This window comes from Crocuta crocuta, unplaced genomic scaffold (genome assembly GCF_008692635.1).
Source record: "Crocuta crocuta isolate KB4526 unplaced genomic scaffold, BGI_CrCroc_1.0 scaffold37, whole genome shotgun sequence".
Lineage (NCBI taxonomy): Eukaryota > Metazoa > Chordata > Mammalia > Carnivora > Hyaenidae > Crocuta > Crocuta crocuta.
This window is the reverse complement of record NW_027532040.1, coordinates 618717-645704: the sequence shown is the minus strand read 5'-3', so window position 1 is coordinate 645704 and position 26988 is coordinate 618717. Positions and strand designations below refer to the sequence as shown.

General features: G+C 36.7%; 1 protein-coding gene across 4 annotated transcripts in view; it reads right to left on the bottom strand.

The window, feature by feature from the left end:
- Window positions 1-2299: 2299 nt before the first annotated feature.
- Window positions 2300-26988, bottom strand: part of HEPACAM2 (HEPACAM family member 2) — a 42107-nt gene continuing 17418 nt past the window's right edge. For 2 of the 4 annotated variants that reach the window (XM_077776219.1, XM_077776217.1), the window contains exons 4-10: window positions 20519-20815; window positions 10123-10248; window positions 10012-10036; window positions 9882-9919; window positions 8457-8530; window positions 5992-6101; window positions 2300-2983 (exon numbers count right to left, since the gene is read on the bottom strand). In XM_077776219.1, coding sequence (XP_077632345.1) covers window positions 2980-2983; window positions 5992-6101; window positions 8457-8530; window positions 9882-9919; window positions 10012-10036; window positions 10123-10248; window positions 20519-20815 — 674 coding nt within the window. In that variant the 3' untranslated portion in view covers window positions 2300-2979. Of the gene's footprint in view, window positions 2984-5987; window positions 6102-8456; window positions 8531-9881; window positions 9920-10011; window positions 10037-10122; window positions 10249-20518; window positions 20816-26988 lie in introns of those variants that run through there. The other 2 variants (XM_077776218.1, XM_077776221.1) reach the window with 1 other exon arrangement.

Here is a 26988-nt window from a genome sequence, read left to right as displayed (position 1 = left end):
AGGAGGGCACTTGTGGGGATGAGCACTGGGTGTTATATGGAAACCAACTTGACAATAAACTATCAAAAAAAAAAAAAAAAAAAAAAAAAAAAAAAAAAAATCTAAAAAATAAAAAAAGGAATGCAAACACCTGTCCTGGTGGATACTTTTTATAGGATTTTGGTTTGTGAATCATGTGAGTGTATTATTACCTATTCGAGAAAAGGCCTGTATAAGATGGTCTATGATTTAAAGTGTTCCAGGGTTGGGTCTTGGAAGGGGAACACAGAGATACAGCTCCAGCTCGTTGTAACCAATCTGCTCTTCAAGAAATAGATGCAGGGGGCATAGGAAGGGAGGGGATTCAAGATGGAGAAAGGAGGGGAGAGGTAGATGGACATGTAACAAGCAGTGGCTGGGAAGGCTGACCTGCTCTCTCCCAGCCCTGTGATGAGACTGCAACCTTTCTTTGGCTTCGACAGTAACATATTGCATTTCGTTTAGAAATACCCCCTCAGACATCTACCTGTGTATACTGTGTGATCTTGGTGGTATAAAACAATACTCAGAGATGAAGGGGAATTCATCATGCTGGTTATCAACCGCATTTCCGCTTTCAACTTGCCTTTGTAAACTCACATGATTCCTTTATCTTGTTTCCTGTATCAACCTTATATTCTTGTTACATTATGCATTTATATGAACTAAATCATATAAACCATAAATCCTTTCCAGAACTGGAAGGTGTATGAATGAATACATGCATCACTCATCTAGGAAAATGTTAATAGGTTATTTCTGAGAGGTGAGAATACAAGTGATTTTATATTATTTTTCTAGACTAACTGAGATATAATTGACATATAACATGGTGAATGTTTAATGTGCGATGATTTGGTACATGCATATGCTGTGAAATAATTTACCACAGTAAGATTAGTAAACCAGCCATTACCTCACATGGCTGCAATTTTCCTTTTTGCTGTTCTTGTGAGAATGTTTAAGATTTACTTTCTAGGGTGATTTTAATTATCTTATGGATGGCCTTCTGCATTTCCAAGTATGTATGTATACACATATTATATGTATATTTACAATGGGCATAACTCTCTTTTCTAATTAGATAAAAACAATTTTTACCAAATGCAAAAGAACATATTTGTGGTGGGACTGGTGGACTTTTCCAGCAGAAAAATGCATAATGTGCAAAAATGCATAATAATTAGTCTTAATTTTCCTTTTAGCATCGGCTTCTGTGAAAACACGGAAGGTACAGTGTAAATATAGTGGTTCATTTGAAACACTTTGAAAAAGAAATGCTGCACTTTTGCTTTCTTTTTTTTGTGTGTAAAATACTAGGTCATGAGATAGAGTTTAAAGTCAGTAAATACAGACGTACATCTTCTTTTTTAATAGTTACAGTGTGAACCACTCTATGGATCTAATGTCATTTAAAAATCCCCTATTGTTGAATATTTGGATTGTTGTTACCTTTGTTTGGCCAGAATGAAATCTTAAAGTGTGGCACTGCCAGGTCAGAGTGTTTGTAGCCAATATCATTACACACAAATATCCGTCTTTTGTCTTAAAGATCTATCTACCACACTCAGGTGACCTTACTGTCCCCACTCCCTGGGCCTCTTGCACGCTACACAGCTGCCTTGTGCTACTTTGTACACTTACTTCTCTCTAGGCTGCAGACCACCTTCCCTTCACAGTTTCTGCAACCTGACGCTTGGTCATCTCATAGTTTTATCTGGTACCGTTTATCTAGCAGTCTTACCTCATGATGATTGTTATCTGAATCAGTTATTTCACTTGGAGGTTATAAATTGGTGTTTTCTGAATCTACCACTTGGTCTCTAACTGATTTTTTAAATATTTATTTTGAGAGAGCTAGCGAGAGAGAGAGAGAGAGAGAGAGAGAGCACAAGCAGGGGAGAGGCAGAGTGGGAAAGAGAGAATCCCAAGCAGGCTCTGCACCAACAGGGGCAGAGCCCAATGTGGGGCTTGATCATGACCTGAGCTGAAATCAACAGCTGGCCACTTTACTGACTGAGCCACCCAGGCACCTCTCTTTCTGATTTATTTTAACACAGCAATATACAAGGAGGGAGATCTTTCCCAGAATCAATAATGTAATAAAGTAAAAATTTCAAGACTGGAAAAAAAATAGCCATGAAAGAGAAGATTCTTATTTTAGTAGTTCTCTACCATTTATACTTTATTGCACATTGAGAAATAAAGATAAAAAAATCTAATTGTACAATCTGACTTTTATATAAAATTTTTGCCCTGCAAGACAAAGAATCAGGCCATATAAAAGCAAAACCAGAATAATTTATTTGAATCCATCTTTCCTTGAACAAAAATAAAAATAGGACTTTAATATGTCATTTCCTTTAGTGTTTTGTGCCTTTTCAAAAAAACCATTGGTAATTGACAGCCTAGGAGAAGGCACACATTGCTGTTTTGATGGCCGTCCTTATTTTGTGGTACAAACAACAAGAAGGAAATTTGGGAATAATATTTTAAAAAATTAGTATAGTAATTTAACAGGAACGAGAATTTAATAAAATAAAGCCTCCTGGAAATTTTATAAACATAAAGTTTCCACATTTGTAACTCAAATAGGATAGTCCATGTTGTTGAAAGTGGAAGTATAGATTAGAACTAATTGAGATGTTTAGAGAAATTTGATATGAAAAGAGTAATTGGAAAGTCCCATCTTTTTTCTTCCTCACAGTCAGCATGATAAAGACTGTGCACTGAGAACTATTTTCCTACCATGTTCCTCCTTTGCACAATGCATTGTGTGTTTGCTGGAAAACCTTCAGTCCAGTTTTATAAATGACTCTATTCTGCATTAAAAAGGAGTAAAGAATAAGAGGTATTGGGCTTGATTTCTTCACCGATGCCGGATTAATATACATTTCCATTTTTTTCCTCAAAATGTTCCTTCATTATTTCACTCCAGTGCACAGCTTTACCCAGGAATGCTCACCTGGCAAAGAGATGTTACAAGATATATAAAATATTCTACAGATTTTCAGTTCCACAGGTAGAACCTTAAATTCTTTTATTCCTTTCAATAGCTGCAAATAACAAGTGCTTTTGAACTAGTTTAGGAAAATTACATTTATAAGCCAGTAAGTATAAAGAGTAAGCAATCACTGAATTCTGTAGATAATTTCCTTTTGAAAGTAAAGGTTTAGTAAAAGGTTTACTTACTCAAATGTCCTGATTTTAAGATAACCAATAGCCAGTCAAGGGTTTAAAACAAACGGTGCCTGGAGCATTTTATGAGGTCAACAGATAGCATTTAAATAAATGTAGCCTTCAGTTCAATAAACAAATAACAGCTGAATACTAAAATATGAAAACAGGTCAACTTACCAATTTGTTAAACATCAGTCCAATTAGGTAACAGACACATGCAGTAAGGAAAACAATGCTGTTAGAATAGTCTAAGAGCCAAAGAAAGAATTTTTTGGCTGTCTTTCCTATTACAGAAGCAACTGTCAAACAGAGGTACAAGAAAGCAGTAAGTTATTTTTCTTTACCCAGAGTTGGCACCTTCACTTTGGAAATGGTGGGATGAGAGAGATTCACTAACCACCTGTAATACTGCATTATTCATAAAATTGATCTTTGAGTTTAACTGGACTTAAAGAACAAAGCCATAGGCAGTCAGGAAAGAAAAATAGCCTCTGCATGGTTAGGGAATACTTATTTTATTGAGGAATATTTATTCTACTAAGAACCACCAGTCTTTAGATAAAATAAGCAAACAAGAGCCTACTAAACTATGGAATCCTTAAAAGACTGAGCCTTACTTAATTTCTATCCCTAACAGATAGTTACTGTTCTGGAAATATTTGTAGGTTGACTATAAATAAAATAAGTGTAAGACAGTTTCCAATGAAACAAAACACTCTACTTGTTCATTGTTAAAATTTAGAATAGGTAAAATAAATCTGTATTCAAGGAAAATAACAGTTAAAAAAATGTTGGCTCCCTTTTAGTATGAGTTGGAAGAGAGGAAGAAAAAGGAAATTTTAAAAGAGATTTTAGAGAAAAGGAGACAGTCTTCCAGAGAGAAAAGAAAAAAAAAAAGGGAAGATTCAGAGAGGGCAGACATCAAAGGATGGAGGTAAAGGAAGAGGGAGTCTTTGGAAGACAAAGACTCACAAAGGGAAGTAAAGAAAGATAAGGACGATAAGAAAGGAGCTGAAAGCAGCCGTGGAGATGGGGAGGGGGACAGGCGGTGTGAACCTGGGTTCTGGGGTTGCTGCCCCTCGAGGGAGCATGTCCTCAATAGCTCCTTCATGTGCTAGAAAAATAAAAATGCATTTCTGCTTTATTTTCAACCTCCCAAGTTTATTTCTGAAATAAAGTTTTATATTCCCAAGAAACTCTAAGGATATTGCTCATGTCTGAAAGCAGTCTAGTTTCAGAGGGTGATTTTCTTTTTTAACTTAGAGAATCGTGGGGTTTTTTTCCACATACAAAACCAACCTAATCATTTTATTTTGTGTTCTGAAATTGTAGCTGCCATATTCTACAGTTTTAACTCAGCATTTATTTTATTTTGGGGAGCTTTAAAAGATAAACCTCAAGTTTTCATGTTTCGTTTGCATTCTAATTGGAAAAATAGATAATGCAGCATGAAAGGCATATAGAAAAAACAATGAAGTTAAATAGGATAAAATTTTTAATTGTATATAATCTTAAAATTAGGAAGCAGACATACTCTCAAAATTCTTTCTGTTCCTTGTATTTAACAAAGAAAAATATTCCTTAATTTTCTATTCCAGAAGTAAAGAGAGTCAGGTATCATTTTAGAGAGGTAGGTTTTTATTTTTATTTTTTTTTAATCTGTCATGGAATAATATTCCACTTCTTGTGTTCTACTAGATGGATAATACGATTATTTAAAACATCTTCTTTTCTTTTCAAACCGGAAGTTTCTAGCTCTGTCAGAGTCTGCTTCTAAAGTACTTGAGTCCCTTTTCTCCAGGCACCCTGGGTCAAGCAGGAATGCACTGATGGGTCCTCTGAGGTGTCTTGCCACTTAGCCCTTAAATGACTGCAGAGTCCCCCCTCCCACTCCCAGGACTGGGTCTCCTCCCCTTAAGATGATTTCCCATGCATTCATCCACTGCTAGCTGTTATTTTTGGTATTTATCCAGAGGTGTGTCTGAATTACTTTGCTAGCACTGTTTCTTTTGCCAGAGGGGAAGTTCCTGCCGTGTGGTTATTGATGTTCTTTTCAAAGTCAATAAATGACAAATAAAGAAATGATGGAAGATGATTTGTGGCAGTTATGCCTGTGGGCAGCTACAGCACAAAAAAGGGAAGTTCATTTCATTATTTCAAAAGAGCTGTAGGCTTAGTTTCTCCATGGCTGGGAAGGGAGGGCAACTCCTTAGTGTCAGCCCTGAGGTTAACTGGATAAGTAGTTTCCTGGCTTTGGCCTCAGCTCAGGTTTTATCCTCTCTAGGCATGAGGCCAGTCCTTGCTGTGATTCTGCTCACTTGAGAGTAGACTGCCTCGAATCTGTAAGAGGTTGGGCGTTTGATGGTGACAGTCCTGTGCATATTTTGTAGTTGTTTTGTTTTGTTTTGTTTTCCTGGTCCTATTTGCAGTGACAGATCATTGGCCCTAAAACCACCACAGTCATTGGAAAATCATCAAGATAACCAAAAATGTCTTGCAAATAGGACTGAAAATCTCTTTCATACCCAGATGTAGATTCACTGGGGGGAAACACTGGATTCCAGGCTCTTCATCTAGTCCACTGGTCCAAGTGCACAATCCTAGGACATACTTGTGTGTTTATTTTTTGCCCTAAAATTATTTTCTGGTGGGGAAGTTTGTTCAAGTGTACAGAAGCTGTAGTTTCCTGTTTTAATATATTTCTTCTGAGCCTTTCAGTAAATTCTGGGGAAAGCAGGGACTGAATGCTGAGCCCCTCCAAAGTAGCATCACCAAATACAAGTTCATACTTACTCTGGCCGGTCGTGCTCTTGGGCAGGGATGTACTGAATGACTTCGTAAATTGTACTGTGCAAATCTTGTCCTGATACACCATCAGAGGCTGGAACCGACCTACTTGGCATCTAGAAAATGTGGCACATCAAAAAAGAATTAGCAGACTAGTAAATAGTGTGTCTACTCTACTGCATGGTTGAAAACAATTGGAGGTAGTGATGATTAGAGAACTAGATCTGGTTATCTTCCCTACGATGTTCATTTTCTCCTTGCTACAGTTTCCTGCACTTACCCTATGGTAGTTTGTGTAGCAGCATAGCTATGAAGTCAGAAGAGGAAGAGCTTGACAAAAGCTAACGCTTTTTTTTTCTTCATTTAAGAAAAAAGCTGGCAGTACTGTAAAGGAAATATAATAGAAAAATAGCAAAAGAGAAGATATCAGGACAGCTTTAGAATCAGAGAGCATATATGATTATCTTTTATATTACATCTCAGCTTTTTGACACTACTTGCCAATTATTCATGCAAGGATGGTTGAATGGAAAAAAAAAACTTTTAAAAACTCAAAAAGTTAGTAATTGAATTTATTTCCCTTCTTAACTTCAGTTTTGAGATCTTGGTTTGAATATTATTTTTCCTTCTCTCCTCAAAGCCATTGTATTTGGCTGCTAATGTTCACACAGAACGGCCATGCTGGCTTCTTCTCACATAGGTTCTCCTACACACGTCCTGCTCCTAGTGCTTTTCCTTCCATTGTTGGTGTTGATTTCTTACTTCTTCCCAAAGCACCTGGCACCACCAGTTGAATAACCTTCACTGATTCCTCAGGAATTTTAAGCTTTGAAGATAGGTACGGCTCCAAATTACATTATTGTACTTATGACAGAAGTAAGTGCTGCTTTTGATATGTAGTCAGCATGTTCATTTCTCTGCCCCATGTTCGTGGGGATTATAGCATTTTGAGTAAATAGAGGTCCTCCCAATAGCACCTTGAAACCGAGTACTGATTAATCGTAGGCTAAATTTAAAGTTTCTTACATAGATCTCACTCCTTTGTAATGAATTCCTAGGAATAAAGACTACATTATTTTATTAATTAAAAAATTTTTAAATGTTTTATTTATCTGAGAAAGAGAGAGAGAGAGCGCACACACACACACACACACGCACGCACATGTGCGCGCAAGTGGGGGAGGGGCAGAGAGTGATGGAGACACATTCTGAGCTGTCAGCACAGAGCCCAATGCCAGGTGGAACTCAGGAACCCAGAGATCAAGACCTGAGCCAAAGTCTGACGCTTAACCAACTGAACCACCCCGGTGCCCCGAAACTACATTATTTTAAATAAAGAAACAACCAGCTTCAAAAATTCAATTCTAAGTCTTCAGTTTCCTGCTCTCCTATTTAAAAGCCACACCTGAGAGGGGTGCTTTCTGCTGTGGTAAGAAGCTGTTTGAAATAATTGACCTACAAATATTTATTTTCGTCTTTTTGGTTGTAGAAGTGAAAGGGGAGTCAATGCTGTCTGAGACTGGATAGGGCAGTGCAGAGCCTTGTGATGTGGGAGCTGGGGCTGCCGACTTGCCCTCAGGACCATGAAATCCAGTCTCCTTCTATTACTCACATGGCATTTGTGAAATAAAGTCTGTGGCTAGGAAAATTAATACACATTGATAGAAGTCACTGAACAGATGAGGTAACTAATCTCTAATGACAAATAGTTCTTTAAAAAGAAGAAAAAAAAAAGGAAATGATAATGCCCAAAGCGAGTAGTCTGTTTATGGCCCCTTCCCTAAGTGAACTATTATAGGGGAACAAGGAAGCAGAGGGAAGACTGACCCTACAAAAATCTATAAAGATAGTAATGAGTTGATTAGCTTAGAGAACATTCTTTATGTCTGTTAAACAAAACGGATTGGTTTAAAAGACATTATCTTTGCACCCTGAAAAAAATGTTTCAACAGTGTAAAATGTCTCCTTTTTGCATCTCATGCACTTTAGGATAAAAATAAAGATGTGTACTTGCGTAGTTTGGGTTTATATGGTCCCTTTCTTCTGAAGAGCATAAGGGTATGATCAATTGTCTTTGCAAAACATGAGGGGAAGTGAAGGGGAAACTGAGGTACAGAGAGAGAGAGTTAGGGAAGTGACAGGCTGTAGCCATGAAGGTGATGCAGAATGATTTAAATCAGGGTCCCCTGATCCCCTATTTGTTCACTTCTCTTGAACTTCAAACTAGTTAGTTTTCTCTTCACTGAGCTTACCAGGTAAAGAATGTTAACGAATTAGTGAAATTCCTAATTCATGTTAGCCTTATTTATAAAGGCCACGAAAGATGCTTTAGCTCCTCAGATCCAGCAACATCATTCATTATAGAGGGAGCAAACTCTGCTGAAGGTAGTGCAGACCCTTGACCACACTGCCCAAGCACTTAACTGAATGCTGCTTACACCTCTGGTTAATCAGCTATTAGGAAAACCAACCCTGGGAACACCAGAAGCATCTGGAAAAGCAACAAATTCATATATTCCGAAGTCATCCAGAGCATCTTCATGGCCTGAAATGTAAAACAAATACTACTCACAAATCAAATACCTCCATCTGCTATTGCAATTTTTTAAGCCTTTGTAAAACTTATTATTGTTTATTTCAAGTGGTATGTGTATAAAACCAATTAACATTTCCTAAAACCCTGTAGTCATATTGTCAACTAAGCAGTGTGGGAAGTCACTCCTGAAGCTGAGAATTGAAACTGAATTGGGACAATTATTCTTAAAGCTTGATGTGGGAATGGTGTATTATATACATTCAAACAAACTCATGTGGGCAGGCTTGTCCTCTGTAACTCTGAGTAACAAAGACTTAGCACACCAAGACTTCAGCCTGGGAATCACAGCATCTCTTAATCTACACATACTGTCTGTTGCACCCTGTCAGATCTAAAACAGAGACCACCAGAACCAATAATATCAATGATAATGTATAATGTATATTATTTACTTTTTTAATTATTATACATAATGTACTACTGTAGCTGCCCATATATACAAAATGTAATACAATGCAGTATCAAAATCACTCAAACTATCATCTGCAAAATGATGGGAGTGGGGTGATTGGGAGGAACCAGATGGTCTCTGGGGCTTGATAAGAGGAAGCAAACCCACATTTAGTAAGCATCCTGGCATATTAGGCCCTCCATCTACATCAGTGTATTTAAGTCTCATCACAGCCCTGATGTGGGGGCAGTAATTATCTCTGTTATATAGATGAGGGAAGTTGAAGTCAGGAAAAATTAATTAATTTTCCCAAGGTGACATTGAGAAAAAGTGGCATATAGGGCACTGCGACCCAGCTCCAAGTGACTCCAAGGCCTGGGAGGTCGTCCCATTCTTAATGCATAACTGACTCAGTAGGGAGTCAGTAGTGACGAGCGAGGAGGGGGCCAGCTGGGGACAAAGAAGCAGCAAACCTATCAAACCTCCCTGCCCACTGCTCCCAGGGAGGGAGCTGCCAGCATTGTCTCTGCTTTAGGAATGAATAAAGTGAGGGGGTCTTGGGCATTTTCAAAATAATAAAAGGATCAATAGATTAGGATTCAAAAGAGCTCAGTGGTGGTGGGCAAGTGACTTAATCTCTGAGCCTTGATTTTCTAGCCTATAAAATAGTGTTCAGTGCCTTTCAGGCTTATTTTACAGATTTGTATGACTTACAATAAAACCAATACAAGGGATAGCACTTTATAAAATGAGGGCACTATTCAAAGGTAAGGGATTGTTTGTATTATATCAGTATTAGCTTATGTGAATTCTATTATATCAACAGTGCGTTATATATAATAATTAAAATGAGCAATATTAATTAATACACATTAACATTACATTAGTCCCTTTCAGCATAGCCATTACCTGAAAATGTTTGAGCTTTCCTGTATTCTGTCTCTGGTCTGAAAAGACAAAGACACATTTCTGTTACTGCTAATAACTGAGGAAAAAACATGCAAGAAAAAAATTATCTTTGTAGACATATGTGCATTACCTGCCTTGTAGCTTCTGTTTCATAGCTAAAACCAAGAGAAAAAAAAAAATAAGGTACTTTTTAGCACATATATAAAACCATAGGTAAATTTTCTTTCTAATTTTAACCTACCTTTATACGGTTGATATTTTTTCCATAGGAAGAGAAGACACATGGATATAATCAAAAAGAGCGATACTCCAGTTATACTTGCTAAAGGGGACAATGATTTCCCCTTTAGTGCAAGCTTCTCGAGTCCTAAATAAAAAGACACACTTTAAATATTTTTATTAAAGATTAATAATAAATTACTGTATCGCTTGGCTTGTTTATGCTTTACCTGGGGACATTACTGCATCTATATATTATATATTACTTATTTTGTGTGTGTATACATATATATATATTGAGAGAGAGAGGAGAGAGAGAGGGAGAGAACATGAGAGAGTGGTAGCGAGCAAGTGAGAGAGAATGACACAGACCAAGCAGAAGGGATGCACTTATTTTAGGACACACAGCAATTTGATCACAATGGCCTACATTCTCTAAGGATTTTGTGATTGGAAATGTGGTAAGCTTCCCAGGATACAACTGATGTGTTGAACTAGATAGAGATCATATAAAGCGTACGTCCATACTTTCCAATAGTGTTCACCACCATTTAACCATTTAACTTTGATCTCATTGTATAAAACATCCCGAGATGCTAAGTTGTTCTCTCTCTTTCTTTTTATCTCACTCTTTTAGTATGAATCAGGTACATGGACTTCCTGGGCAGGTGGTATGTGATTTTTGATTCTAGATCTAGACTAGAACACCAAAAAACTTCCTCGAAAGATTATTTTTCCTTATTTTCTCTGTTAATAATTTATATTCTCTCACTGTTGGAAAGCTGACCTTTTTAGTTTGGAACTACTTTAGCTTTTGGGTGGTCTCTTTGTGAGGTCCAAACCTTTCTTTGAATACTCTGCTCCTACCTTATAGTTTTGTTCTTTTCTAAAGAGCTGGGCAACTTTGGGTGAGCCACTTGACTGATGGCCTTCATTCTCACACTAGTAAAATGAGGAGGTTAGAGTGAGAGGCCTTTAAGTTTTGTGGCTGCTCTAATAGTCTAGAATTTGGGGCAGCCAGAGAGTTTTACATCAAGTGTATTATATAAATAGGACACTATCCAGTGGCCTACCAGTAACTGAATCTCAAAAAAAAAAAAAATGTGTTCACATACATACATACATAGTTTATAAATGATAACCTTTTCATGATATAAAGGAAGTATAGCACATAACTTAGAAATAATTATAAAATATGCAATACTCTTTATTGTTAATTATACATAGCTAACTGAGTCTCAGGAAATGGATTTGTTGATTTTTGCTAACCTCTTAAATTTTCCATCAATGGGTTAAATTCAACCATATTTTGAAAAAATTAGACTTCAGATAACTACTTTGATTATCTATGCAACTGAAGAGAGAAATAAGTTACATCATAAATGAACAAGTTTAGTTTCAATATGAATGTTGGTTGATACTTAGTAAGATGAAAATGAAATGGCAACATACATTGGAGCTTCATTCATTCATCAATCATGTGAATGACTGCTGGACTGAATAATAGTTTTTGATGCTGGAAGAATATTTCCTCAATTTTTTTTGTGCCATACATAATGTGATGGCTGTGAACATAATATAGTCTTAAATTTAATTGACATTATTATTTTCTCCATCATTTTCTCTTTTTTAATCTTTTTTTTTTTTTTTTTTTTTTCTTTAAAGAGAGAGTACACATGGGAGAGGGGCAAAGGGAGAGGGAGAGAGAGAATATTAAGCAGGCTCCTGCCTAGCATGGAGCCCTACTCAGGGCTCAATCTCATGACCATGAGATCATGATCTGAACCGAAATCAAGAGTGGATGTTCAACCCAGGTGCCCCTCTCCATCACTTTCTTAAGTATAGACAATCTTACTACAGAACAACACCATCCCGTGAGTTTTTTGTAAGTAGTATTTTTGTGATTATTAAGTTCAAAATATTTTATAATTTTCATTGAGATTTCTTATATGACCTATAGGCTATTAAAAAACATGTTGCTTAATTTCCTTAAGTTGGGGAGTTTTCTAGTTTTGTTGTCTGTTATTGAGTTTTAGTTGAATTCTACTCTAGGGGGCAGACCTTGTTTGATATCAATCTTTTGAATGCCAAGATTTTAGAAAAATGACAGTATACATGGTCATATGCAAAGAGGGGGTGTTCTACAGTTGTTGTTATGTTATAGTCTATATTAATTCAGTTAGGTCAAATTATTTTTCTCTATTCCTACTAAGTTTTTGCCTATTTATTTTATTAGTTATATGCTAAAAATATCCCACTCTGGTTATGGATTTTTCTACTTTGTTGATTTTTGCTATTTATTAGATACCTTTTGAAGCACTGCTAGTAGATGCATACAAATTCAGAATGTGTACATCCTCCTGCTGGAGACACCACTTCATTTCTTACAAAATGTCCACTTTTTTTAATCTAAAGTAATGCTTCTTGTCTCAAAAAAATTATCTAATTATTATCTAATTGGTCTGATATTAGTAACAGTATATAAGTTTTCTTTTGACTATTTGTATGGTTATTTGTTCATCCTTTTACTTTCAATCTTTCAGTATTTATATATAAGATGTATATCTTACAACCATCAAATAGTATTTTTTGTATTGAATAGTATTTTTTAAAGTTTATGTATTTATTGAGAGAGAGTGAGTATGAGTGGGGGATGAGAAGAAAGAGAGAGGGAGAGGGAGAATCCCAAGCAGGCTCCACACTGGCAGCACAAAGCTGGACATGGGGCTCAGTCTCACAAATAGTGAGATTGTGATCTGAGCTGAAGTCAGACATTTAACCTACTGAGCCTCCCAGGTGCTCCTGGACAGTATTTTTTAATCTAGTTTGACAGTTTTTGTCTTTTAGTTGTAACATTTAGTACATTAGTATTTAATGAAATTACTAATACATTTTGGTTTAGATCTACAATCTTATTATGTTTTTCTATATTTCCTCCATTTTGGTCTCTCCTTTCTTGTCTTAATGTGTATTAATCAGGATTTCATTTTATTCTTCTTTTCCTCTCTAGTTGCTTGTTGGTTATACATTTTTTCTTTGTGTCTTAGACTTTGAAGATGCAAAAACAAAACAAAAACAAAAACAAAGAAACTAACCAAAATGAATACTTTTACTGCTTACCACTTGCACTGGCCTCCACAATACAAGAATAAGTTCCATATAAAAGATAAGAAAGCTAAGACTAAGGACACAAAGTTGAACTCAATAAGGTCTGATTACAGTTCTGTGCTCTTTCTACCCCTTCTGCCTGATCATTATATGAGAAACAGAAATCCTTCCACCATTAAGCCCAAATTTACTCAGTTGTACCAACAAAATTATGATAAATCAGATCCTTTTTCTGCATGATTTTTCCCTCACATCTCCCCTGAGAATTCTTTTCAGAGTCAACATCTGCAGATGGTTTTATTGTTCTTTGTATGACTGATTTTCACATTCTCTACTATCTTAGAGGTAGAATTTTAGGAACTCAACAAAAGCTAATCTATTTTACATTTTTTAAATGTTTGTTTATTTCTGAGAGAGAGCAGCGTGAGCAGGGGAGGGTCAGAGAGAGAGAGGGAGATACAGAATCTGAAGCAGGCTCCAGGCTCTGTGCCAGCTGTCAGCACAGAACCCAACGCGGAGCTCGAGCCCACGAGATCATGACCTGAGCTGAAGTTGGATGCTTAACTGACTAAGCCACCCAGGCGCCCCTATTTTACTTTTAACATATAAATTCAGAAGGACCCAGAAAGACTCTGATGTGGTTGTCAGTAAGATAAAGGCAAATAGAATACTTTCTTGAAATATCAGCAGGGGTAGAAAAGCAAAGTAATAACGATGAAATACTAAATAATAGAATGGTGTAATTTAAGATATAGCATATGATTTGGGCACCACTTTTAGCAAGTGAATTCTTTATTACTTCATTTTATTTTATTTATTTTTTTGAGAGAGAGAGAGAGAGTTGAGAGGGGAAGAGGGGCAGAAAGAGAGAGAGAGAATCTTAAACAGGCTCCGTGCTGAGCATTGGACTCATGAATCCTGGATCATGACCTTAACTGAAATCTAGAGTCAGATGCTCAACTGACTGAGCCACCCAGGTGCCTTCTCTTTCTTCATTTTAGGTCATATATTAAAATAAAAACTAGCCAATTTTCAGACATGCACAATTAAATGTATAAGCATTGCATGTAATGAAAACCAAACATACATTTGTTTCCCATTTATTTGGTAGAGCTGTATCCTATCAGTAAAAATGTAAATAATTTAAAAAATCAAAGTACCATTTACAATTACAGATAAAGAAATAGTCTCAGAGAAACTAAAATATTTGCCACAATCATTAAGTTAGAACTAAGACTGGATCAGAGGTTTTTTCCTGACTGCAAGTTCATTTCTTTCCTGTTGATCCATTGTCCAAAAGAATGGTTTTGTAATTGGCAGGTGGGCTCCTATAAAATCTGTTTTACCTGCCATCTTATCTAACAGCAGACTTGATGTGTTTCAGCTCTCTCACTTCTTGATAGTCAGATTGTCTTCACCAAAATTCCATTAACCCCTCAAAAAAGTATTGAATGCTAATGTATTCTTCTCAAATTTCTATTACGTGCTTTACCATGCAAAAAAACTGCAGAAAAAAAAATTTTAGTATAGTCTTAGCTGTTTTCCCTCCCTTATGATTGAAAACATGCTAATAATGATTATTGCCAGTACTTCCCATTCTAATGGTGAAATTACACTCTTGCATCCATAAGCTCTTTGCCAGACCCTTCCATGATTCTGAAGCCTGGCAGCTGGTTTCACATATGATGATTGGATGTCTTACATTTAGATAAGACATCTCCTTGCCCCTCCTTCATTTCTAATGTTCTGTCCCTTGGGTGTTTCCTAAAATGATTGAATTCTGTCCTACAGAGGATCCCACTTATTCCCTTTCCCATTACTTCCTTCTCTCTTCAGATTCCTTCCTTATTGCCGTCTTGCGCCTTTCCCCCTTGGCCTCTGTTAGCCCTACATCAGAGAGTCTCCCCGTGGTGACCAGTGTCTGTCATCCCAAATCCTTGGCTATGGCAGATCCTTGCCTGGAAAAAGAGGAATAAGCATAGTCCCTTTTCTCAGAACAAATGATATTCCCTGTTAGGCCTCCTTCTCCTCTAGAGCATCCTGACTGTCTCCTCTTGACACTGATTCTCCATCCCAGAACTTGAGATTTGCTCCCTTTCACAAAATAAAAAATGCCAAATACGTCAAGGATCAAATCAAGGGGTATAGTTGCTGTAGTCTCAGTTCTAGGCAAGTGTGTTTTGGAGAGATGGACTTCCAAAACCCCCACTTGAAAGTAAGGCAGCAGATAAATTCTGATCCTATTGCTAGAGAGAATGTATAGGAATTCTGAGTGGAGTTTTGGACACTTGCAGGAGCTCCATTCTTTCCTTCAGAGAGGTTCCTACTGTTTAGCTCATAGCATGCCATTCTCTTCATTATTTAAACATGATTGACTCATTTACCAAAGCCCTACTGCAAATGCAGTTTGTCCCCTCCTTAGGCAAACAAATAAAATGAAATAACATATTATAAGTGCAAATATGGGCAAGAGGTGTGGTTTCCATGGCATCACAGCCCTGCTGTTTGAAAGACTGCACCCAGAACAGGGCAGCCATATGCCACCAGTCTGCACATCTATTGCTAGATCAGAATGGAGTTCTGAGATCTCTCCCATCCAGTATGTTTGCTGATTATGATAGCTGATTCCTGTCCCTATAGAGATGAAAGCACCATATTGGGGGAGGGTGCTATTTCTATACTCTCCCATGGCCCTATTTAACTGACACAGTTATTCTGTGCTAAAAGCTCACTGGGATGTCTAAGGTCTTAGGTTATGGATGTCAGGGCTGTAGTTCTATCTTCGCCGTTTTCTCCAGTGGTCCAAAGTGAAATCATCTCCTTAAGATCTTAACGTGAGAAGTTTCTAAATAGAAGAAACTAGTAAATTCATTTCCCCACTTTGGATCATTTCCTTTTCTCTTCTAAATGAAAAAATGTACAATAGAAATAAGTATAAAAATAATAGGGGCCCCTGGGTGACTCAGTCGGTTAAGTGTCAGAGTTCGGCTCAGGTCATGATCTCATGGTTCATGGGTTCAAGCCCCATGTTGGGCTCCATGCTGGTGGTGCAGAGCCTACTTGGGATTCTCTCTCTCTCCTTCTCCCTCTCTGCCACTCCCCCATCTGTTCTCTCTCTCTCTGTCTCTCAAAAAAAGTGATAGATTTCTCAGGATCAGAAATTCAAGACATTTCTATTCTGTCTAAATCTCATATTATAGCCACGTGGTTCCTGGGAACTCTAATAATTTATATATTCGAATGTCTTCATTAAATGTGAATACTTGAATTCTGATCATAAACTTTTTCATTTTATATATATATATATTGCATGTCACAATAGTGGTTTAGACCCCATTACAATTGTAAAGCATGGACACCGGCATTCAAGGAAGTCCTTAATCAAAGAAACAAAACAGTTTATTTTTCAAAATACAAATGCTAATTTATTATTTTAATTGCTATTCTTTCTTTGAATTGTATATTCTAAATATTATTTTTAGTTTCAGGCATTTCATAATTTCTCACTAACATGAGAGCCTACACATGTCATGGACAAACCAGCATATCTCTTTGTATATAACACAAAGTTAGTAAGGTGATGAGAAAATATACAGTATCCTGGATATGTGGTATATGTTCTAGAAAGACCATAGCCTTACTGATATTCTCAGTCAAGAATGCCAAGGGAGGCGGTTTATATAGTGATTAAAACACAGGCTTTGAATTCAGATATTATTTTATCACTTACTAGCTGTGTGGCCTTGCCCATTGTCCCTGTTTTCCTTAGTATATCTCCACTGAGACAGAAAGGTCAATTGATATCCCTTAGCCCTGAGGTAGAAAGCACCATCTGGAGCCAAACATCATGTTCTCCAACCTTCTTCTCCCCAACTGAAAGTCTCCAATAAAACTTTTGATTCTTTCCTGACCTTGTTATTTTCTTTCCTTATTTGTGGTCTTGGAGTTATCTTTGACTCCTTTGTCCATTGCTCTCCATAGCTTTTTGCTGAGACTTTTGTGGTAGCCATGTTATGTGCCTCACTAAAAACAAAGAAGTTCATCTGTTTCTTAGTACTAGACTCTGGTTACACCAAACACAATTTGGTTCTGAAAATATCTCAAAGGGAGGCATCTTATCCCCTAAAATTATGTCAAATTCTCTACAGATCTTAATATAGATTGCTTCTCAGAGTGGATGGTCAGTGCTCAATTGGTAGTTACAAGTGATGTTCATTTTTTTCACTGTAGGTCACTGGATATTTAATCTCCATTGTAGAGATTCATTAATTCGGAAAACTTTTTAAAATATCAAATACTTAAAACACATCAATACTACTAATTTTATTTGCCATTTGCTGGTGTGTGTGTTAAAGTTCTGTGGACATATAGGGGTTGAAAAATAGCTCTAAAAACCACAGAGAGGTCACTAATGTTGACAACTCTGAATCCCTCTGAAAAATAAGCACCTGCTCTTCTTATTTACTATAAAAACAAATACCTGGTCTTTGTACAGGTCAAACAGGTTTTTTTATATTTTGCAAAAGGCAGTTATTTGATATAAAGACTGTGGCTGTCTTTGGACATCAGTAATAAGATCTTAATCAAATATTGGGGGCTTCTGATATTATGAAAATACCTTAGCCAAATATTAATGGAGAAAGTTCAGGCAGTGTGAAAGGTGGCAGTGCAGTATACAACTGCATATTGGAGCCATGTTTTCATTTGCAATGAGCATGAGGAATGAGTCTAAGATAACACCCAGATTGCTATTCAACTACTTTATATACTTATTTATGGCTTGTTTTAAAATTATGTTTTGATTAGCCACTGAGGTAAAGAGCTGGTTTATCCTATTAAAATTTAGTGAAATAGAAAGCAAAGGATTCACCTTAGCTGTTTACATGGCTGCTGTCTATATTAAGTTGTGGGCATTTTGTTAGCAGGAATTTTTTTTCTATTGGCATTCTCAATGCCTACCCCAGTATTTGGCCCACAGTAGGTGCTAAATAATGAACAAATGTGTCTGATTTAGAGCACCCTAAGCACGTATATGCTTTGGGGAGCTATAAAGGAAATATATTATCTACTGTCCAAATGACACGTAAGTCAGGTAAAAATTTAGAGCTGCATTATCTAATATGGTAATTAGGCATATCTGGTAAATAGCCACCAGATACATGTGGCTATTTAATTTAAGTTAAAATTAATAAGTAAAATAAATTCAGTCCTTCAGTTGCAGAGCTAAATTTAAATTCTCAAATAAGCCACTGGAGCCTGCTTCTAATTCTGTGCCTCCCTCTCTCTCTGCCCCTGCCGACTCATGCTCTGTCTTGCCTTCTCTCAAAAAGAACAATAAACATTAAAAAAATTAAATGCTCAAAAACCAAATGAAGGTAGTGGCTACCATACCGGCTAGTGCAGATCAAATATTTCCTTTACAAATATTTGCAAAAATTTCCATTGGATAGCACTTTTCTAGAAAGTGTGGTATTTTCTTCTCATAAAAAAATAAAACTTCACCACGACGGTTATATAAATTCCAATATATTCAGGTGATTTCACAAATCTGAATACATTCAACTTTAAGAAATCATGGGGGGATTCTATCCATTGATATTTCTTTATCAATGTGTAGTTTGTTACCATCTTATAATTCTTGGTGGCTTTTTAATAAGGTCAAAAGACTATAGAGGAAAAAGAAACATCTTAAACACAAAATTGCCACACTTGTGCTTGTTAAATATTCAGATACCTAGATTCTACCCTCAAGATCCTGGCCCAATAGGTCTGAGGTGTCTTAATGAAAATACATTATTAGACCTCCCCAGATGATTTTGATGCAAATGGCCCAATAGCTACATACTATAAAATTTAGCCTAAGAATTTTAAGGATTATATTCTTGCTTCATTTATTCAACAAAACACATTGACTCTATATTATGGGCCCTAAATTAGACACAAGGGCTATAAAGATGGAGAAAGAGAAAATATCAGTGTAGAAAGTATTGAATGATGTTACCTTTTGCCCACTTGTTCCTACACCCCTAATAGGCATCCTAGCCACCCCTCCCTGTCCAAGCCTGCTCTCAGGTGTTCCCCAGGTGGATATTGACGAGTCTTTATGTGCAAAGCTGAGTCCAGGAAGTACTTGATAGTAGCAGTAGAAGTAGTAGAGGAAGAAGCAAAAGGAGAAAACGGTGGAGGATGACAAGGTAGAAGAGGGGGATGAGGAGGAGGACAGGGAGAAGGGAAAGGAGAGGGAGGGGAGAAGAAATTCAGGAAAGAAGGAGAAGATTAAGGAGAGAAGAAAATGGGTTTGAGAGGTAGAAAGGAAGGAGAATGGACAAACGTGGTGATTGGATGCTGGGCATGGCAGTGAGCAAGAGAAAGGGGTCTGGATTGACATTTAGCTTTCTGCTTTAGGTTGGTAGACAGCAGGGCCGTTCACATAAACTGGGAATACAGAAATAATAGTAATTTGGGGGGAAAGAAGATGATTCAGTTTTAATATGTTGGATTTATATGCCGCCCCTGGTATTTCAAATTGGAGATAATCAGAAGGCAACTGGGTATACAGTTTTAGAGCTATAAAGATATGGATTTGGATGTACCAGGGTTATATGAAACCATGAGAGCGCATGAAATCATATAGGAAAATGAAATTATATTACAGAGAAAAGAAGGCTTAAAAGGATGGGAATTTGGTAGGCGTACATTTTTGGGCAGTGATACTTAACTTCTTGTGGATTAGTACGCTTTCTGAAAAATCAAAATTTTCTGAAGAATTTAGAATTAATTTCTAAAGAAGGTCAAATTTAACAGACCTACAAAATTTGTAGTTTCCAAGGTGTTGAGACCCTTGTTGAGAACTTCCACAGATTGCAGGTGTTTAAATGATGAAAGAGGAAGGGAGGCTCATAAAGGACAGTGAGAGGAGGAGTCAAATTAGGTAGTAGGAAAACCAGATTTCCAACTCATTGAGATTTATTCACCTGAGCTAATGCAATAACAGATATAAACCAGTTTAAATGAGTAAGCTGCTTCTCTTATATTCTTGTTTGTAAAATAAAAAATACAAATGCATATTTAGTGTCATTTATTGGATTCTCTTTTTCGTCATAGTCCTTCAGAGTTAACAATTGAATTCTTCCTTCATTCTGTTTTGGGTTTTCTTTCTTTGACTCCTAGAAGCCATGGAAAGAGAGTTTCTTAGAGTTTATCAATAATCCACAATGGTTTTCTCTTCCACACAGGTATAAAATTTGAGTATTAGAAGACCAGCATGCATTGCGTTTCCTTGGGATCCTTGCCTTTTATGTCACACTTACCTACAGAAGTGATGATGACTGTGAAATGAGCTTCATCTCGCCGTCCAGTTACATTGTTGTAAGCACGGCACACATAGTCCGTTGTCTTCTGGGCTACCTTCTCAGATGTAACTTCCAAGTGAGGCCCATGCTTGATGATATATGTTGTATTGTCAGTCCTCCGGATCCAGGAGTAGGTGTTGGGGGGGTAAGAATCAGCAGAACAATAAAACAAAATGGCTTCTCCAATGTCAACAGTAAACACTTCCCCTACTTTTAGCCCTTTGTCAGAATTAACTTGAAGTCCATAAGGTCCATCTGCATTAATTGAAAAAAGAAATAAAGGGGTAGCATAAATAACCACAACATAGTTATAGAGGTTGGGAGAGCTTAGCAGTATTTTACTTTCCATGAAAGTAGTCACGTTCAACTTGGCAGGTAGGTCCTCATCTGGATTCCCAATAAATCATGAGGATCTAAAAATGTGTTATTCTGATATCCATGACAATGGAAATTATTTGAGGTGTGATTGAACTTATCTGATATAGTGAAAGGCTTGAAACTTACTACATAATTTTAGAGACACTGCCATCATAACTGTCATGCTAAGGCTTTGAGTAATGCATTGATACGTCTGCAATCGTGTTAGACAAGTTCCATTTTTCTGAAAACAGAGTTGCACTTGAAAGCACTTTAAAAATAGATTATGGCCATTATTTTCTCATGACAGCCATACTTTGAGTATTATCTGTCTTTCTTCTCAGTTCTATGGTAAGCCATGCACATATTTATAAAGTACATAGTTTCACCTGGAGCACAAATTTGTGCAAATAGATACAGAAGTGTCCATTAGCAGTTAAAGAATTTTAAATATTCTTTGTGAAAATTAAGCTTAGAATCCTATTTGGAAAAATATCTTCATTATTATTAACAAGTATTCATTGAGCATCAGTAAACTACTTAGTCACGGATATCCCATGGTGTTTGTCCGTCCTGCAATATTCTTGTAGCATTTTGCTATTGTAGCATTTTGCTCTATGGCACAAGAATGCCTGCAGATAAAGACACATTTCCCATTGCTTTCTTCAGAAAATAAAGACAGAGATTTTAAAAATTCCCCAGGTAGATATTTTTTTTTTATTGTTCAGGATAAATCCTGGCTTATATTCTAAAACTTCAAGGTTTAGGCATGATTATGTTCATTTCTCAGCTGATGATAACCAACATTTATTGGCTACTTTCCATATGAAGGCACTTTAAATACTCATACAGACAACACATTTAATCTTTAAAGAAACCACATGAGGTAGGTATTATTCCCATTAGAAGATGAAGGAAGAAACATTAAAAACATTAATTTTCCCATGGTCACATAGCAAAGCTAGAACTCTAAAATATATGCATTTGATCACTCACATTATCTCCCCATAAATGTGTGTGGTATAATTTTCTATATCAGAACAGTTTCTTGTTGTATAACTATATTATTAATTCTATAATAAGTAGTTATCTAATTACATGTTAATTCTGTACTCAGTTAATCAAGTAATCAACAAAGTCTTGTTTGAGAATATTGTTAGGTAATATGTTTAATATATGAGAGAAAAAAATGTGTAAGACACAGTTCCTATGCTCAAGGAATTGATAAACTGGAAAAGGCTATGGATGGTTTGCTCAGTAGTAACCTAGTCTCAGAGTTATGATTTTTTAATGTTTATTTATTTATTTAGATATATAGAAAGAAAGTGCAAGCAGGGGAGAGGCAGAAACAGAATCCCAAGCAGACTCCATGCGACCAACACTGATGCTGGACTCAATCTCACCAACAGTGACCTGCACTGAAACCAAGAGTTGGTCCCTCAACCGACAGTCACCCAGGTGCCTCAAAGTTCTGATTAAAGAAATAAATGTACTGACTATTCATCTCTCATTAGTGGAATAATATAATGTAATGATTACATAGTAGTCCTTATCAGCTATCACTACATTAAATCCTGATTTTGGCAATGGTTAAGTGTTCTTCAGAAGTCATTTGAACTTTTAGGACTTACTTTTTTTTGCCTTTACTATAAAAACATTGACTGGATGAATGGTTGACAAAGTTCTTTCTAACTTTGAAATACCTTTGAGTGATTGATGCTATGCTAAAGCTATTTTGGATACTGGCAAGCCAACCTCAAATTTGTGGATTCCCAGAGTAGTTCTCTATTATGTCAGCATTTTCTGACCAGTCTGCCATTGGAGAAACACATTTCCTAAGATAAAATAAGAACTGAAGATGCAAAACAATAAATTATATTCAGCTAGGGAACACACAGTTTACACAGATTTGCTTCCTAAAGACACAGACATCTGAAGGAAACCTACAGGTTCATGTTAGTATATATATATATATGAGATGGTCCTGATTTCAGAAAGCAAATATAGAAGTTAGTATCTTCAAATTTGAAATAATCAAATTTATATTATATATATATGAGATGCTCCTGATTTCAGAAAGCAAATATAAAAGTTAGTATCTTCAAATTTGAAATAATCAGGTACAGGAGATGAAGAATTAAAGTGAAGAGAAATGAATGCCCTTTCCTTTTTTTTTTTTAAACTTTTTAAAAATCTTTTATTTTTCCAACAGTTTTTTCAGTTTATTTTTTTAGTTTTTGAGAGCATGTACAAGAGAGGCAGAACGAGAAGGAAACAGGATCCCAGAGCAGGCTCAGCCTTGTCAGTGAATGTCCTTTCCTATAACTGTACTAGCTGTTCTAGAACCCTCTCATTTCAGGCTATGATAGAGTCTCAGGGGGCAAACCACTCTGTCAGAACTGTGTGCTAAATGGAACTCTTTCATTCTGAATTCCACTAAATAGTAGGTTGTATAATGGGATGAAAACTTGTTTTCAGTCACTCAGCCAAAATCAATATTGAGATGTTACTGTGTGGCTAATACTGTTCTAGACATTGTGGTGTTACTGTGTGCCTGATATTACTCTAGGCATTGAGGTATTACTGTATACATAATATTGTGCTAAGCATTGTGGTGTTGCCGTGTGCCTAATATATTGTTCTAGGCATTGAGGTGTTACTGTGTCCCTAATACTGTTCTAGGCATTGAGGTAATAAGGTATTACTGTGTGCCTAATATTGTTCTAGGCATTGTGGAGCAATCTGAGGTGTGATAGACATGATTCCTGTGGCTAGTCTCCCAGGCTCAGTGCAGCAGCTGCATCCCATCAAGTTGTCAGCATTGATAGAACATTAAGGAAGCAAAGACCACCAACTGGTGGGTACTGATTATGATTATATTGGAGGAAACCAAGGGAAGGAATCAACTAAGGTTGGAACAGCAAGAGACCTGAGTCTGTTCACAAAACCTAAGTCGAGAGAGCTTTTCTGTGGGGCTGTGATAAAGAAGTGTGGTCACAAAAATATAGCCATTCAGTTTAAGTCTCTGTCTTCACTGGCTTTCAGAATTTACAGAACGTGACTACAAAAAAAATTGCTTGATAATTTGACACACATAAGAATGAGTGATATTCTTTTCAGTGTGCTGACATTACGCAAAACTTTTTGAGAACTCCTCAATTGGAATTGCCTTTGGACCCTGCCACATAATGGAGTATTCTCAAAATTCTTTCATTTTGAAGAGTGGGCTCATTATATAAAGGAAGCCCACTGTCAGAGTCAAGTTTGGTGAATAAGGTTGATTATCTCATTGAATAATATTGTTCTAGTTTAAAATAAAATATGCTTTTAAAGAAAGAAATCTCAGCTTATCTGTCCTACATGGATGGACATTTTGATTTTGCTACTTCTCTATATGTTGGGATTCATGATAGGCATAAACTTTTCTCCTCTGCCTTAATTAAATGCTATATCTGACTCTTCAGAGTTGGCTTCACATACCTCAAACTCTCCCAGCCCCCGTACAAACATTTCTTCCAATTCCTGGAATCTAATACCTAGAGCCATTTAAATTCCTTTCTTCTGATATGATTTCTTAAAATGTAACATATTTTATCTGATTATATAAGAAGTATATGTTCATTGCATAAAACCCTAAAATTCAGAGAATCACAAAGATGGAAAGAAAACTCATTTGTAATTTTACTATTCAAAGAATGAATATCCATATTTCAGTGTCTGATCTTTAAATCTTCTTCTTTTTTTTTTTTAATTTTATTTCTAGGAGAGAGAGAGACAGCGTGAACGGGGGAGGGAGAGAGAGAGAGAGGGAGTCACAGACTGAAACAGGCTCCAGGCTCTGAGCTGGCAGTCAGCACAGAGCCCGATGCGGGGCTCGAACCCACGAACCGCGAGATCATGACCTAAGCGAAAGTCGGACGCTTAACCGACTAGGCCACCCAGGCGCCCCTCTTTAAATCTAATTTTAAAAAATTTTAAGTTTATTTATTTTGAGAGAGGGGAAGTGCAGAGACAGAATCCCAAGCAGGCTCTGCACTGTCTGTGCAGAGCTGGGGACTCAAATTCAAACTCATGAACCCTTGAGATCATGACCTGAGCTCAGATTTAGAGTCAGACACTTAACTGACTGAGTCACCCAAGGCACCCCAATCTTTAAGCCCTCTATACTTCTCTCTTTCTTTCTCACACACAGATCGTCTTTCTTTTTTTTCTTCCTTCCCTCCTTCCTTCCCTCCTTCCTTCCCTCCTTCCTTCCCTCCTTCCTTCCTTCCTTCCTTCCCTCCTTCCTTCCTTTTCTTCCTTCCTTCCTTTTCTTCCTTTCTTTCTTTCTTTCTTTCGTTCTTTCTTTCTTTCTGTGCATTCTCTTCAGTCTTAACAATGTTTTCTTCTTACTATACTATGATATTATTTCCTTTTTAGCACTTCAGTCTGGCCATCTTTTACTTTGAGGTATAGCCTAATACATTATTCATCAGAATGGGCAATCCAGTTGAAGACATTTGGAGTGATTCAACCAGTGTGGCCTCTGACATTGAAAATGAAAGAAGAAGGATAATTCTATTTTGACTTTGGATTATGGTTTAGTTTCTTGCCTGTGGCAGAGAACTCCCAAAAGAAATAAACCCTTTGCCTCAGAAATGGCGGTTTACTAAGTGACTTGTAAAATCACATATCATCTGTTCTCTTTAACAATTTATGACTGGGCGGAACAGTACCTAAATTTCCATCATGATGCTGCTTGCCACCCTGTTTGGGAGCAGATGGTAAGTATTTACTGTGAATGACCTTTTTTTTTCCCTTTAATTTTTATCACTTAGAGTAATTCCCCGCAGCAGTGCCATATGTTGCACACAAAATGCAGTGGTTACTGGGTTATTATTTACAACGGAGCTGGAGGGCATATACATTTCTTGAACTACAAGTAGGTATTTGTCTGAATTACTGACTTGACATTATATTCCCCAACCCCAATACCAGGTTATGACATCATAACCATACATACATGGCCAATCTTGACAGATTCTGTTATACTTTTTCTGCTAAAATAAAAAGTAATAATTCCTGCGTTCATGAAGGAAGCTGTCACAGAAACTATGCCTTAAGAAAACAGAGTACTAGATTCATGCTGAAATTCTAAATTATGATGTAGACCTCCATGGGGGACTATTGGACTATGACATTTTTATTGAGGAACTTTGCTAAAGATCAGAAACAAACAAACAAAAAATAAATAAAATGAAAGGCCAAAGCACTATAATTCAGAAGCGGTTCTTATGATGGGAATTTAGCCTTGCTACAGCATCATCAAGTAACACTGGAATTTGAAAGGGATTTGAAGAAAGCTGTTCCATTTTAGTGAAGTTCAAGAAACCCCTATTGAGTTGATTAATCTGTATCTGTGTCAGGGAGTATTGAGATGAATAATGCAGAGCTCTTACTTGGGGCTGGGGTGCTCACAAGTAGAAAGACTCTAGTGCAGTGAGTGCCAGGAAAGATGGTGCAATAGGAGCACAGTGAACCTCTTCATGACTCTGAAAAGGTGAGATAAGGGAAGGGCAAGTGAGCCTTTCTGAAGAAGATATTACTGTGAAGGAAGAAGAGGGTGTAACCAGGTGAAGAAAGTGACAGGGGAACATCAACCAAGGCACACATTCCCAGTTTGCATAAAATGATACAGACTGCAAAAATATCGATGCCATATCAGCAGAAAGGATAAATGACCATTCTTTCCAGTATATGTTTTATTTAATTACTGTAACCCCAAATCAAACCAGTCCAAACAAAAACAAACAATAAAATGGGCTTAAATAGCTACAGAAAGAAAAATGTTAAAATTAGTGAGTCTGAAAAAAATTAGTAAGTCTGGGTTGTGCTTCTATATGTTATGTGATAAGTAATAGTTGTTTAGCACAAACCAGACCATGATGTTTGATTTTTGAACCAAACACACTATGAGTGAGTGAGTGAAAAAAATGAATGAATGAAGGTCAGTAAGATGAGATGTTGACTAAGTGAAGAGTTTTGCATTTGAGTGTAAAAATAATCAATAAAGAAAATTAATAATACTATAT